The sequence below is a fragment of the Nannospalax galili genome, unplaced genomic scaffold, assembly GCF_000622305.1.
Source record: "Nannospalax galili isolate Female #2095 unplaced genomic scaffold, S.galili_v1.0 scaffold66, whole genome shotgun sequence".
In the NCBI taxonomy this organism is placed as follows: domain Eukaryota; kingdom Metazoa; phylum Chordata; class Mammalia; order Rodentia; family Spalacidae; genus Nannospalax; species Nannospalax galili.
The window spans coordinates 3,585,683-3,601,416 of NW_008356058.1; the positions used below are offsets into that span (position 1 = coordinate 3,585,683).

General features: G+C 41.0%; 1 protein-coding gene across 4 annotated transcripts in view; it reads right to left on the bottom strand.

Annotated features, from left to right (window-relative positions):
* The window catches only part of Ncapd3 (non-SMC condensin II complex subunit D3), a 111,170-nt gene that overhangs the window by 87,855 nt on the left and 7,581 nt on the right, over positions 1-15,734 (bottom strand). For 3 of the 4 annotated variants that reach the window (XM_017803488.2, XM_029556691.1, XM_008854180.3), the window contains exon 3: positions 9,918-10,080. The exons of the other annotated variant lie outside the window; for it this stretch is intronic. In XM_017803488.2, the coding sequence (XP_017658977.2) occupies positions 9,918-10,080 (163 nt within the window). The remainder of the gene's footprint in view (positions 1-9,917; positions 10,081-15,734) is intronic. 4 annotated transcript variants of the gene reach the window in all.

Genomic DNA, 15,734 nt, shown 5'->3' on the forward strand with positions numbered 1-15,734 from the left:
AGGGGCTCCTCCCAAGCCCATGGGACCCCTGAGGAACATATCCTAAAATACCTCAAGTGTAAAAACAAATCAGTTTCTCTGGCCCAATTGTATGTCCTTAAACACCCAAAAGGGAAGTATAACCAAAGATTAAAGGGGCCAATATAATTTCATAAGAGCACACATATATATAGCTAAAAGTTACTTGACAAACAGCAAAGCCAGACAGGCGATACCTTCAGTCGAGTTGTTGTCCAGGATGGATAAAGGCTCCTCCAGACAGTAACCCAACATACTACAGGAAAAATGAACAGCAGACCCCAATTCTATCCAAAGGAATAACTGACAATGGATTGCTGTAGATGAGGAACAGCTGATCCTCCTGGAACAGGGACCTCTGGCTGACTAGATTTATCAGAAGGACAGATGGGGGCAATAGATGGGGGTCCTGACAACACAGTGGACATTGGCAGGGATGACAGAGTATGGAGGCTCTAGAGGGAGAAGAAGGCTGTTTATCTGACGAGTTTATATTCATACTCAGATGCCACGGAACTCAGAAAGTAAGTGACTGTGACCAGTAATAGTCATATATATAGAGATTAGAAATGCATGTGAAAACGTCTCAATGTCAGTTGCCTTAAAATGAATTTTTCTGTATGAAACTGTATTTTAACAACGAAGTGGAGATCTTTTCTAAACATTAAAACCTCATTTAATTTTATGTCTTGTAGAGTTTATAATCAGTAAAAGATTGTACAAGCGTAATAATTCCTCTGTAAACCTAAAAATGTACAGCCAATTTTGAAAGAGATGTACCCTAGCTCAGAAAAACGTTATTGAATAGGTTAAGGCTGTTGTAATGAAATGGTTCTTCTAATTAAAAAAAAAATTAAGAGGAGCAATGAAAAAAAAAAAAAAGACCAAAAAATCCCCCCAAAACATAAAATGCACATAATCAACAAACTTATTTTTTAAATTTGTACCATCCAATAACAATTTATTATGCATTCTAAAAAGGAAAAAAAAAATACCCTATGATCGGAAGAAAAGTCAATCATGATAAACTGTCCAAGCAATGACAGAGGCAACAGAGTTGACCTAAAGCATGTATTATAAATAAGCTAAAAATTCAAAGTCAGAATCTAGCATGATAAATAGAAAAATAAAACACAATTAAAGGATTATGTAGAACTTCCTTCATCTCAAAGAATAAATATTCATACAATAAGCTTAATAGATTATACATTATAGAAAAATAGATAACTGAGCTTGAAGATATAGGAAGGACACTAAAATACTCTAGCTAACTCTTGCTTCCTGTGCTTGCTTTGCAGCCACCTGGTGCTGGCTTTAGAGGCATGAAAGATTCAAGAGTGAAGGGGTCATTTTTATATGAAATATTATTTTGATTTTATTAAATTGGTTATTATAAGTGACGTTTTTTTTTTAAAGGTTGGTAAGGATTCAGAGATAAAGATACTCTTTTTTTCAGGAACTATGGACTTTTATTTCTTTTATATTACCTTTTTAAAATTTGTTTTTATTAAATTTTGTTTTATTTCATACAGAATATCTCAAACAACCAGAATCATCTTTATAGCCCCATCCCCACCAGCACCCTCCCATAGCCCCTACCACTGGAACCCATATACTCTGTCCTGGGTGTCAAGGCCCACCATGTCAAGTCAGTGTCCCTAGACATTCCCCAGTGCAAGTCCATCCACTTGCAGTTTAGTCAGATCCCTCTCATCTATCTATCCAAACACCTATCATTTTCTTTTTTTAAGAGAGCATAGGGTAGGGGTTTACAGAGTAGTGGGTACTCCCCATTTACAGCTGCACTAGAAAGTCCACACTCAAATATAATCCTGTGGCTTCCCAACAGCCGCAGAAAATGGTTAAGAGAGGTGATTCCTGGCATTGTTGGCTCCTATATCCTTAGTCCCTCCTCCACATGCAGCTAAGGTCAACTGATTGGGTAGGAGGGGTAACTGACTCACCCCTCCACTCCTTGATAAGCGTGGGAAGGAGGTGTGACTACAGCTTGCCAGCACAGTGGTTGGAGTACACTTCCAGTTAACACTCCACCCCTTCCTCCAGCTCTTACATTCTGCCAACCTCTTCTGCCTAAGTCCCTGAGCCTTGGAGGAGGTGGTAAGTGTGGGATCATCTTCTTCTTATTGTGGCAAGGCACTGAACTTTTGGGTCTCTGCATCATCAGTTTTCCCATTTCAGTGGGATTCCATCTCCTAAAGCCACACATGCTTTCAGAGAGCTGCCAAGGCCAGGCAGTATGCAGCAGGGGTTCTACTGCATAAAGAAGGCCCTGATAGGCCATTGTGTGAAGCTGTAAAGGTGAAGTCTGGTTGGCAGTGGAGACCCCAAGAAGATATTCATGATGCCAGAGGTGTGAGGCATCTGCCAAGACCTGCATACAGGAAGTGGTACCAGCCCAAAAGAGAGATGTGTGTTGCACTCAGCAAAGCTAGAGAGGCTGAGCCATCTAAGCCCTTTGGAAGTAAAGTCCCAGAAGTCGGACATGGAGCTACTGAATTTTGTGTTTTTCCTGCTGGTTTTCGGTCTTGTTTTGGTCCGGTATTTCCTTACTATGCTTCTATTCCTTCCTTTTGGAATGGTAATGTGTATCGGGTTCCACTGTATGTTGGGAGTATGTATTTTGTCTTTTGAAAATTTTACAGAGGCTTACGGTTTAGATATTTATCTGAGTCTCAGAAGAGTCTCTGGACTGTAGGCTTCTGAGTAGTATTAAGAGTAATGACTATGGGACTTTTAAGGTTGGACTAAATGCATTTTGCATTTTATATGGTCATGAGCCTATGAAGGCCAGGGAGTGGAATGTGATGGTTTGAGAGAATATCCCCATGGGCTCCAAGTATTTGGATATTTTGTCCCTGGTTGGTGGCACTGTTTTGGGAGGTATTAGAAGGTGTGGCTATGCTAGAGGAAACATGTCACTGGGGGCGGGCTTAAAGCATTCTTAAGCCTTGCTAGATCTCCAGTTACTACTCTCTTGCTTCCTGCGCCTGCTTGAAGATGTAAGAGCTTAGCTTCTGCTCCAGCCACCTCTGCCATGTGGACTCTTGCCCCTTTGGAACTGTAAGCTCAAATAAGCTTTTTCCTATAAAACAGTAAACAAAATTCTCTATGATCCAGGAGAACATCACAAAGTCTATGGGCCAGATGTGATGGTGCACTCCTTTAATCCCAGCACTTGGAAGGCAGAGGCAAATGGATCTCTGTGAGTTTGAGGCCAGCCTGGTCTACATAGTGAGTTCCAGGTCAGCTGGGGCTATGAAGTTAAGATCCTGTCTCAAAAACAAAAGCAAAGTGTAATATAAGAGCCCCATAAATAAGGTAAAGAATATGTGGAAGAAATAATAACTGAAAATTTCCCATATCTGATGAAAACCTTAGTCCACAGATCCAAGATGCTGAATGAACCCAATGATGATAAATAGGAAATCATAGAGAAGCATAAGAAATCTAATCAAATTGCTAAAGCATAAAGAAAAACTTTAAAGTAACCAGATCTCAACATAGAGTTACACTGAAAATCACAAACATGGGCCAGCAAGATGGCTCAGCATGTAAAAGCACTTTCCTTATGAGCCTGATGACTTCAACTCAATCCTGACTTCTGAAAATTGTCCTCTAACCTTCATGTGTGCACCCTGAATGCATGCATGCACTTGCATGCGTAACGCACACACACACACAGGGAATCACAGAGATAAAACTGTGGCACACGCCTGTAATCCCAGCACTAAGAAGGCTGAGGCAGGAGGATAATGAGTTAGAGGTCACTGCGGGACTACATGGAGAATTTCAGGCCCTGCTTGGCTACATAATGAGACCTTGTTTCAAAACAAAACACAATACAAAATAAAATAAGCACAAAGATTCCTCATTAGAAATAACGTGAATCAGATAATGTATCTCAAGTGTTTTTTATTAATTAAATTTAGTTTTTTGACAATTTCATACATATGCATAATTTGCCTTCTAATGAACTATTCTTAAAAGTCATTTCACACACAAAAAAAGTAATTTCACATAGTCAAAATTCAAGAGAGTTGACAGATCTGCACTAAAGAAATATTATAAACTACTTCAAGCTTTAGAAAAATTATTATGGGATGAAATCTAAATACAAAAAGTATTTACTTTCCAGTGTAAGGTTAGGGAAAGAAAACAGTGTTTTAAGATTACTGCAATATATATAAATTAGTCAGTTTCCCGAAGATAAACTGTTAAAAGTGTCTGTTGTAAGCTAGGCATGCTGGCACACACCTAGAATCCCAGTACTTGGGAAACTGAGGTAGGAATATCAGGAGTTCAGGTCATTCTCAGCTACTTGGCAAGTTCAAAGACAGCCTAGGCTACATGAGACCCTGCCTCAAAAACAAAAAACAAAACAAAAAACCCCACAAAGTACTCCCAAAACAAGCACTTGAAACATACATACATTCAAAGAAGTATAAATAATCCAAAAGAGAAGAAAATATGGGCTACTGAAGAAACAAAAGAAACCAACAAACCAAATGGGAGAATGGGAATGATAAATTGATGGGACAAATAGAAAATAAATAACAAGATGGCAGAAACCCAATCATGTTAATAATCACATTATGCCTAATTATGGAAAGTCAAAACAGAAAATTCTAATATATAAGCAAACAACATTAGAATGGGTAAAAAAGCATGACACAGTAATAAACTGTACACAAAAAAGCTTTTCAAATGCAAACACAAATAGGCTAAAAATAAAGGCACAGGCTGGACTGGTGGCACAGGCCTTTAATCCCAGTACTCAGAAGGCAGAGGAGGAGGTGGAGGCAGAGGCAGGTAGATCTCTGAGATCTAGGCCAGCCAGGTCTACATAGCTAGTTCCAGGCCAGCTGTATTAGTCACTTTTCTGTTGATGTGACAGAAACACTGACCCAAGCAATTTATAGAATGAAGAGTTTGAGCTCATGGTTCCAGGGGAATTACAGTCCATCATGGCAGGGAGTCATGGTGGCTGGAGGTGGCTGGAGCAGGAGCAGCAGAAGCTAAGCTCTCACATCATCACGCAGGCACAGGAAGCAAGAGAGCAACTGGAGATCCTGCAAGGCTTAAGAACTCTCTAAGCCCACCCCCAAAAGAGCATCTGGAGATCTGGCAAGGCTTAAGAACTCTCTAAACCCACCCCCAGCGACATGCTTCCTTCAGAATAGCCACACCTTCTAAAACCTCCCAAAATAGCACCATCCTCTGGGGACAAAATGTCCAAATATTTGGAGCCTATGGGAGACATTTTCATTCAAACCATCACATTCCATCCCCTGGCCCCCATAGGCTCATGACCATATAAAATGCATTTAGTCCAACTTTAAAAGTCCCCATAATCATTATCAGTTTCAATACTATTCAAAAGTCCACAGTCCAAAGTGGACTCAGGTAAATATCTTAACCGTAAGCCTCTATAAAATCAAAAGACAAACTACATACTCCCAACATACAGTGGAACTGAATACACGTTACCATTCCAAAAGGGAGGAATGGAGGCATAGAAGGAAATACCAGACCAAAAACCAGCAGGACAAACATTAAATCCAGTAGCTCCATATCTGACTTCTAGGACTTTTACTTCCAAAGGGCTTAGATGGCTCAGCCACTCCAGCTTTGCTGTGTGCAACATACATCTCTCTCTTGGGCTGGTACCACTTCCTGTATGCAGGTCTTCTTGGCAGATGCCTCACAGCTCTGGCATCACAAATGTCTTCTTGGGGTCTCCATGACCAACCAGACTTCACCTTCACAGCTTCACACAAACCTATCAGGGTCTTCTCTATGCAGGGGAACCCCTGTTGCACACGGCCTGGCCTCACTGGCTCTCTGAAACTGCAGAGAAATAACTGACGACCCCTTCACTCTTGCATCTTTCATGCCTTTAAAGCCAGCAAAAGGTGAACAACAATGCCAAGTTAGACTGCAAGTTTGGGATGGACTCCAGCCTGCTTTATCCATTTTAGAAGCTTTTCTCTCCAGTGGTCCCTGCAGCATTTTCCTTTCACAAGTTGGAGACTTAACTGGGTGTGGCATTCTCTCCACTGTTTAAGTTTGAATCTCTAGGCCCCTCCTTATTCACTTTAATCTCTTTATCAATGGAATCCTCTCCACCACATGCCAGGGCTCCAACATTTATCTTCCTAGTGATCTTTTTCAATCCAAACTGTATTTCTTTCTGCCCCATTTGCTCTCTTTCACTGTAGATCTGCATAATATTCACCATTAATAGCCACACCACCATTTCTACATTAGGCTGTCTTGAAATTTCTTCTGCCAGAGAAATTAGTCTATTGCTTTTTCAACTTAGCCTCAGGCAAGCTTTTAGGTTGAGGGCAGACTCCAGCCAGACTCTTTGCCAAAATATCCCAAGTCCTGCTTAAGTCCTTATTTCCCTCTGGAACGACATTGTTTTCGGCACTTCTTTCTTCCACGCATTTACTAGAATGGCCTCTTAAGCTCCACTCACAGCAATCAACCACTTTTCTAGCCCAGCCTTCCAAAGTCTTCAACATTTCTTCAAAACCCCACATGGTCAGATTTTTCACAGCCAACAGCCCACTCTCTGGTACCAATTACTGTATTAGTCACTTTTCTGTTGCTGTGATAGAAACACTGACCCAAGCAATTTATAGAAGGAAGTTTATTTGAGCTTACAGTTCCAGGGGAATTACAGTCTGCCATGGCAGGGAGGCATGGTGGCTGGAGGTGGCTGGAGCAGGAGCAGCAGAAGCTAAGCTCTCACATCATCACGCAGACACAGGAAGCAAGAGAGCAACTGGAGATCCTGCAAGGCTTAAGAACTCTCTAAGCCCACCCCCAGTGACATGCTTCCTCCAGGAGAGCCACACCTTCTAAAACCTCCCTAAACAGCGCCACCATCTGGGGACAAAATATCCAAATACTTGGAGCCTTGGACATTTCATTCAAACCATCACAATATCTAAGGGCAGAGACTGAATGTTTTCCTTATAGTCAGGAGCAAAACACAGATACCCATTCTCAACTTCTACTGATACCATACTGGAGGTGCTAGCCAGGGTAATTAAGGAAAAAAAAGAAGCAGGTGGGGGGGATGCTAGAGACATGGCTCAGTGATTAAGAGCACTGACTTTCTTGCAGAGGACCTGTGTTCAATTCCAGGCACCCTCATGGCAACTAACAAACATTCATGGAATCTAATGTCCTCTTCTGGTTTCCATGGGTACTACACGGCACGGGTGCTCTTACACGCAGGCAAAACACACATACACATAAAATTTTAAAAAAGAACTTTATTTAAAAAGGTTTCCAGATTGGAACCAAAGAACCAAAACTGGGGCTATTAAAAGGTTTGATACAAAGAAAATCCTTTCAGAACCAATTAGTTCAGAGGGATACAAAATCAATAACAATAAAAAATAAACTATGCTTTTTATAAACTACTAATAGACAGCCCAAAAGGTGAAATTAAGAAAGTCATTTTGCCAGGTGTAGTGGTATACACCTTTAATCCCAGCACTTGGAAGGCAGAGGCAGGTGGATCTCTGAGAGTTCAAGGCTAGCCTGGTCTACATAGTGAGTTCCAGGCTAACTGGGGCTACAGGAAGACCCTGTCTCAACAACAACAACAACAACAACAACAACAAAAAAAGAAAGTCATTTCAGTGGGCAGAGTGATAAAGTGATAAAGACATGTAACCCCAGTACTTGGGAAGATGAGGAAGAAGGATCTTGTGTTCAAAGTTAGCCTGGGGTACATACAGAGTTGTAAGCCAGCCTGAGCTAAATATAACAAGACCCTGTCTAAAATAAATAGAAAAATCTCATTTGAAAAAAGTGAAATACTCAGGAACAAATTTAGTAAAGTATAAGAATTGTATCCTGAAAGCTATAAAAAAAATCATTGAAATGCATTTTAAAAGAGCTAATGTAAATGGGAAGACATCTCATGTTCAGAAACTCTAGGACAGAATTAAGACAGTAATACTCTTCAAACTGTTCTACAGATCCAATGCAGTCCCTGTCAAAATCCCAGCTGCCTTATTTTGCAAAGATTCACATGCAAATCTTAAAACTCCTACAGAAATGCAGGGAACCCAGAACAGCATGGCAAACATCATCCAGAAATATTTAAAAACAGAAGGTAACTGGCAAGACCACAGCTTGCTGGAAAAGCTGCAAGTGGCCCACGCAATTTGTAACAGCCACCTACTTGCTCTGGCACAAACAGCAACCTTAATCAGAAGAAAATGTTATTTGGCAAGAGAAGAGAAGGGAAAAACTGATTTCTAAAACAACCTTTCTCTGAGCCTAACTGCAACTAAGATACTGCAAAACTTAGCAAGCAAGTTCTTTAGAAGCTTATTGTAGAAGTCATTAGATAGCCTTTACCTTTCTCAAATCATATAGAAATCTGAAAATGCATCTATATAAACAATGACAAGCAGGAAGCTGATTAAGTGTGATTTTCTTTTCGGTAAGAGTTTTAGGTTCTGCAGCTCTATCTGTTTCACTCTTCCCTTGGTTTAGGGCAGAAGATAAGATTTCTTCATTGCCCACAGGGGAACAGCCACCTACATGTTCCAACAAAGGACAAGAAGAGTGGCAAAGTGTCTACAGACAGTACTTTTTGGCTCTTTCTCTGTATACTTTCTTGATTAGAACTGTTTTAACTTATTTTTGCAATATCTACACACGACAGATATAATACTGTTAACTCCTCACAGTTTTTCCATGATGTGAACAGAAAGATGGGAGAGGGGGTACTATCAGAATTTTATCCTGAGGTTGGAGACAGTCAGAGTCAGGCTTTTCCCAGTGAGAGCAGCATTCTCTCTTCAGTCTGATCCCTCTCAGATTATTTGTATTGGGTTATAGAGAAAGCATGATTTCAGAAAACAAGTGAGCCAGGCGTGGTGGTGCATGCCTTTAATCCCAGCACTCAGGAAGCAGAGGCAGGAGGAACTCAAGGGCAGCCTCTCTACATAGTGAGTTCCAGGTCAGCTGGGGCTACCAGGGAACCCTGCCTCAAAATATAATTAATTAATTAATCAAGTAATCAATTAATTAAAATAAAAAACAGAAAACAGGTGAAAAAGGGAAAGGCATCTTCCATGAGCCTAGAATTATGCTATGTACTTACTGTTTAATCTTCAAATAAACTCTAGATGACTTACCTCTGCCTAATTTTAGATGTGGGAAAACAAAGTATAAGAACTGAAACAAAAGAACTGAAACAGCCAGGCATGATCCCAGCACATGGGAGTTAAGAGACAGAGGATTAGGGGTTCAAGGCTGGAGACCAGCCCAGGTAACATGAGACCTATTGTAGAGTGCCATCTTGCAAGCAGAGCAGTCATCATCTTCATCATAGCAGCTGTGATCACATGCAAAATGTCCTCAAGATCAGGCCTGTAAGGCTGGGCATGGTAGTGCATGCCTTTAGTCCCAGCAGTTGGGAAGCAGAAGTAGGCAAATCTTTGAGTTCCAGCCTGGCTGACATAGCAAGTTCTAGGCTAGCCAGGGACACATGGTGATACCCCATCTCAAACAAACAAAACCTTGACACTAAAATCTGAGATAGTAAAGCATTTGAATCCCTTATATAAAATGGCTTACTATTTACATATAACCTACACATATCTCTCTGCATACTTTAAATCACTTTTAGACACCTAATACAGTGTGAATGCTACGTAATAACTGCTCTTACTGTATTGTTTAGAAACTAGAAATCCTTTTTCAGTTACAGATCCAACCATCGTAGGCCTGAGTATATAACACACATTAGCAACAATGCAACACTTTTCCAATATTTTTCCACCCAGCTGGTTGAATACACAGATGTAGAACTTGTGAATACAGAGGGCCAAATGTATACATACCTGGTATTTCTAGTAGCAAAAAATAAAGCCCAGCAGCACGTAGGCCGTATTCTCGATACTGTACACTGGCATTTTTCTTATGGACTAATTGGACAAAGTGATAGAATAAAGCCACTAGTGTACTATGGGAAATATTATTCTCAATGAAGAAGGTCCAAATGCTCTGGAAGGAGAGGGTAAATCACATAAGCCAATAATTAGAGGAATGGAAAAAGCTTACTTGATTTTCCTAAGTACCTAGTACCTTTCAAAAAAGAGTAATAAAGACTGAATTTAGCTCAGTGCACGCCTAGCATGCATACCACCTTGTGTTTGATCCCTAGTAATGTGTGTGTGTACACACATATGTACGTACACACACACACACACACACACACACACACACACACACACACACACACACAGACACACACAGAATCACAGCACACGCTCGCTCCTAATTAAAAATGTTTTATCTCTTCAAATGGAAAAAGCTTACTTGATTTTCCTAAGTACCTAGTACCTTTCAAAAAAGAGTAATAAAGACTGAATTTAGCTCAGTGCACGCCTAGCATGCATACCACCTTGTGTTTGATCCCTAGTAATGTGTGTGTGTACACACATATGTACGTACACACACACACACACACACACACACACACACACACACACACACACACAGAGACACACAGAATGACAGTCCAGGCTAGCTCCTAATTAAAAATGTTTTCCATCTTCAAAAAGGCTGAAGCAAAATATCAAAATTCATTATTGAAAATTACCAAGATAAATACATTGATACAGTCTGAATGTGAGATGTCACTGACAAGCTAACATGTGGCATGTTCCCTGTTGTTCCCCAGCTGCTGGTGGTGGTCTATGATGCTCTGGAAGTTTTAGGAGGTAGTGAGGAGCTGGCAGAAGTTGGCCATGGGAGAAGGCTTTTCCAGACTTTAGCTCAGTCCCTGGTTACAGCTGCCTCTGCTTTCTGGTCCACAATCATGGGGCGTGTTCTAGCTTGCTTTCTATTGCTGTGACAAAAACCATGACCAAAAGCAACTTGACTAGGGGGAGGGGGTTATTCAGCTTACATTTCTAGGTTATAATCCATCATTGAGGGAAGTCAGGACAGGAACTCAATCAGGAACTGAAGCAGAAACTGTGGAGGAACACTACTTTCCTGCTTGCCCTTTATCTGCTGCTCAGCTAGCTTTCTTATACAGGGAAGAAACCTCTACCTAAAGACGGTACCACTCACAGTGGACTAAGTCCTCCTACATCAATTAGCATTCAAGTAAATGCCCCACAGACATGCCCACTGGCCAATCTGATCTAAGTAATTCCTCAATGAGAGTCCCTTTTCTTAGGTATCTCTAAGGGTGTCAAGTTGACAATAGAACTAACCAGCACAAAAAGCCTCCTACCTCCATCAAGTCTCCTTTTCCCACCATGAAATACCCCAAAACTGTGCGCCAAAATAAAACTTTCCACCCTTACAATGTTCTTTTAGGTATTCTGTCACAGCAATACAAAAGTAACTAAAAAAATTTCAAAAAATGTCTAGTAAGTTTGAAGCACAGGAATCTCTGAAATTGTTCTAGTATAAAATTATGCTGACATTTTGGAGAGTCTATATTAGTGATTGCTCAGATAAGTTACCCCTCCATCTATGTTAAATATATTCAAGTCAGAAAATCAGAGCAATTTATTCAAAATTAAATGTTCTGAGGCTGAGGGCACTTTCTTCCTCAGTAGAGTTCTGAAGTAGGCTAGGCAACAAAGGAAATAAACTCTGAAACAGAAACCAGAATCTTATTAATTTTATCATTGACCCATGGTTTCTCATATTAAAGACATGAGGAGGAAATGGGTTAGCTCTATAAACTATACACTACATGTACCAGGAGTTAAATAGTTATATATGGTTTTGTTGTTTCATCTGTATCTCTTTTTTTTTTTTTGTCTTTTTGAATCAGGGTCTCCCTGTAGCCCCAGCTGTCCTGGAACTCACTATATAGACCAGGCTGGCCTTGAACTCACAGAGATCTGCCTGCCTTTGCCTCCCGAGTGCTGGGATTAAAGGCACGTGTCACCACGCCAGCACGAAAATCTTTTTTTATTTTTTTGTTTATTTTTAAAAAATATTTTAGCATTTTTATTTTATGTATATGTGTGTATTGCCTGCATGCTGGTAAGTGCACCCGTGTTGTGCAATGCCCACAGAGGACAGAAGAGGCTGTCGGATCCCCTGGAACCAGAGTTACAGAAAGGATTTTCTATGTAGCTAGTCTTGAGCTGCCACCCTCTTTGGTGTGTGCCACCACAACATGCCTGAGCATTTTTAAGAAAAAGAAAATGTCCTCAAAATTCAAGAAATCAGATCATGCCTTTCCTTCTTCCTTGAAAAGACAGAGTAAGCAGTAAGCAGTGCTGTAGAGTAGCCACACTGCGTAACACACACCAGATCAATACAATCCTAAAGTGGTATGGGGGCACATGCCTGCAACCTCAGCATTTGGGAGGCTGAAGCAGAAAGGCTGAGAGTTTGATGCTAGCCTGGACTACATAGCAAGACAATGCTTGAGAAGGAAGAGGAGGAGGAGTCAGAGCTGGGAGTCCTGTACTCTCCTTCACTATGAAACTTCTAGAAAGAAATATCCTCCTACCTATAAGTATTCCCTTCCTCACTCCAAAAACCCTGTGCACTTCTCTGCTTGCCTGCACCATTAATCACCAGCACTGTGTCCTCTCTGCAGATATGATTCCATGTGATTCCTGTGCTCCCTATGCTGACTGCTCCTTCTGTAGCCTTCTCTATTTCTAACCTGTCCTCTTCTCCCTAGCTAGCATCAAGCATGTCTCAGGTTCTACTCATACATGATCCAGAACCATCTACTCTAACTTTTGAACTGCATTTTCCTAACTACCACGTTACACCTCCCAAGAATCTTCACACATAATCTCACTGTGATTAATATCATCCTCCTGTTGTAGAGTTTTTGGGGGGCAGCACTAGGGATTGGCTCTAAGGACTCATTCATGAGAGGCAAGTACTCTACTACTGAGCTACAACCCAACCCTTCTTTCTTTCCTTATACTTAGTTTAGCAATTTATGCCATACTTTAGATATCTGAAAAAGACCTCCTAGTTCTAAAAGCTCTACAAATTTTATCTCAAAAATGTTTCTTTAGCCTTCCTGTCCAATTTCCACAACTAAAACGCCAGCCCACACCATTACAATTCCTAACACTTTATACCAAGACAACAGTTTCCTAAGGGATCTCCTGGATGTATAGCTTTTTCCCACTGTAGTCTGCCTATGGGCAAGACCATTTAAATAAACAGATCTTTTCATGCTGTGAGTTAATGTGTGCATGATGCTTCAAACAGAACCTCATATAAACTCCAAAGGTGAACACCATCTAAAATTACCCTAATCTGTTTTCAGTCTTACTGTCCCATGTTCCTAACATGTTCTACAAATTCTGAATGCCATTCATAAAATACTGTCATAACTGTCAACATTCTCTTCATATTCCCACTGTGTGGTTACTTCACTGGGAATGGCCTACAACCCTAACCTCTGCTAGTCCACATTTTCTTAAAGGGAGGTGAGACAAGTTTTCACTATATAGCATAGGCTGGCCTTGAACGCAAAGTGTTGTACAGACTGGCCCTGAACTCATGGTCCTTCTGTCTCAGCTTCCTGAATGCTGGATTACAGGAATGAGTCACCACATTCAGCTAGAGTCTATATTTAAAAATGAAATTTTGAGAAGCTTTAGGTTGCCAAATAAAAAGCCCAGGGCCAGTTGTGGGGTACCTCCCTTCAAGAAGCTGTTCAGGAGTACCAAAGCCCCAAAACAATACAGGCTATCACCATTGCTGAACCTTACTGCTGAAGGTTTAGCAGAGATCCCCAAAACAATGCAGGCTATTGCCATTGCAGCCTTATTGCTGAAGATATCATACCCTTTGGTCACAGTACATGATAAAATCAAGTTAGGACTGATCCACAAGCTTCCTCCCAGCTGGCTAGCTTTCAGAAGCTACTACGCAGGCTGGAAGAAAAACGTTATCAACAGTCTTACCCAGATGTAAATCTTGTGAACAACAATAATTACCAGTGTGGCAAGATATTCTCATAGGTGCAATAGTGGTGTGAATGTTATAGGGGATAACCAACCGATTTCTGATTGGATTTAAGGCCTACTGCACAGGAGGAAACACATGCCTGGTAAGTCAAAGGACCTATGGTTAAGGAGCTTATAGGCCCCAGGAGTGAACCTACTTCTATTATTTTGCTAAATGGGCATAGTATCAAAAGTCCCTCTAAATTCATCTCTCTCTGACCATAGGTTAGTGCAGCTCTTAGACCTCATCAGAGAAGTTTCTTCATACAGTACATGGTAGCTAACACAGAAATTCACAACTGGTCAAAGTGCAAGAATAGATATGTGTGGGGTGATTGGCTATACATGAAACATGTATATCATACCCTCCTCTCAGGGCTCAGGGACCTCCTCAGAAGAGGGGATGGAAAGACTGTAGAGTCAGAGGTTGGGAAGGACTGGAGTGAAGTAATGTCTTCTGGACATGATAGGACTACTATACTCATAAACTCAAAGCAGCTGTGGTTGCCTGCACAAGATCAAACCAGTTAACATTCCAGCATGGAGGGGGGAGGGGTTCATGAGCCCCCACCCCTAACTGAGGTGCTACTGACAGTGATGACTTCCTGGTACCCCGGCTGAGGCATTATTGACAGCTGATGACTTCTGGGGGAAGGGAGAATCAGTTTTCTTTAGGGGTGTTGTCCCTGGTAAGTGATCAACATCCAGTGGTTGATGGCAGGCCCTAAGTATATGGGCAGCACAAAGTGGACTTAGTAGGTTCTTTCTTTTCAAAAAATGGTGGGGAGGAAGGTGGGGGGACACGAAGTTGGGAGGGGGTAAGGGGGTGAGGGGTGGGTTTGAGAGAAGTTAGGAGGGAGTAGGTGGAGATTATGATCAGAATACACTGTATGTATGAAATTCTCAAAAAATAAAAATAATTATTTAAGCATATAAAGAAATGGGTTTCATTATGACAGTTTCTTATAGCGATAGACAGGCAGACAGACAGACAGATAGATATAGGTAGTTCTTATATTAAATTTACTAACCTTAACCTTTTTTTGGTAGTACAGGGATTAACCCTAGGACACGGTATATGCTTCGATGAGTGCTATACCACTGTGCTGTATTTCCAGTCTTAGTCCACAGTGTAACTAACCATGAAGACTTGCTTCTGGCTACTTTCTTTCTGGAATGACCAATCCTATCATGTTCCTTTTCCATGGCCCTTTTGCAAAACATCTGCAACACTATTTACCATATGACTCACAAAGTACGCCTGCAACTGCATATGGTCACTGCACTTGCTTTAACCAGTGCTTAAGTCTTGGGAGGGCCCTTTTAGCATTATGCTAAAGGAATGTTTAATTCAATGATTAAGTCTTGAGCAACTCTGTGAATTTTTTACTAAAATATTTTTTGTTGATGGAGTCTGGAGAGATGGTTCAGTGGTTAAGACCACTGGCTGCTTTGCGGAGGATCTGGGTTGGATTCCCAGCACCCACATGATGGCTAACAACAGTCCATAACTCCAGTTCCAGGGGATCCAATGCCCTCTTCTGACCTATATGGGCACTGAACGACATGATGCACTTATATACATGTAGGCAAAACACTCATACACATAAAATAAAAACATTTTAAAAATATTTTTTGTTAACTTAAAATGTAAGATGTATTAACACTTTCTTATTCTACTTCTTAGCCTTTGGAGCTGCCCCG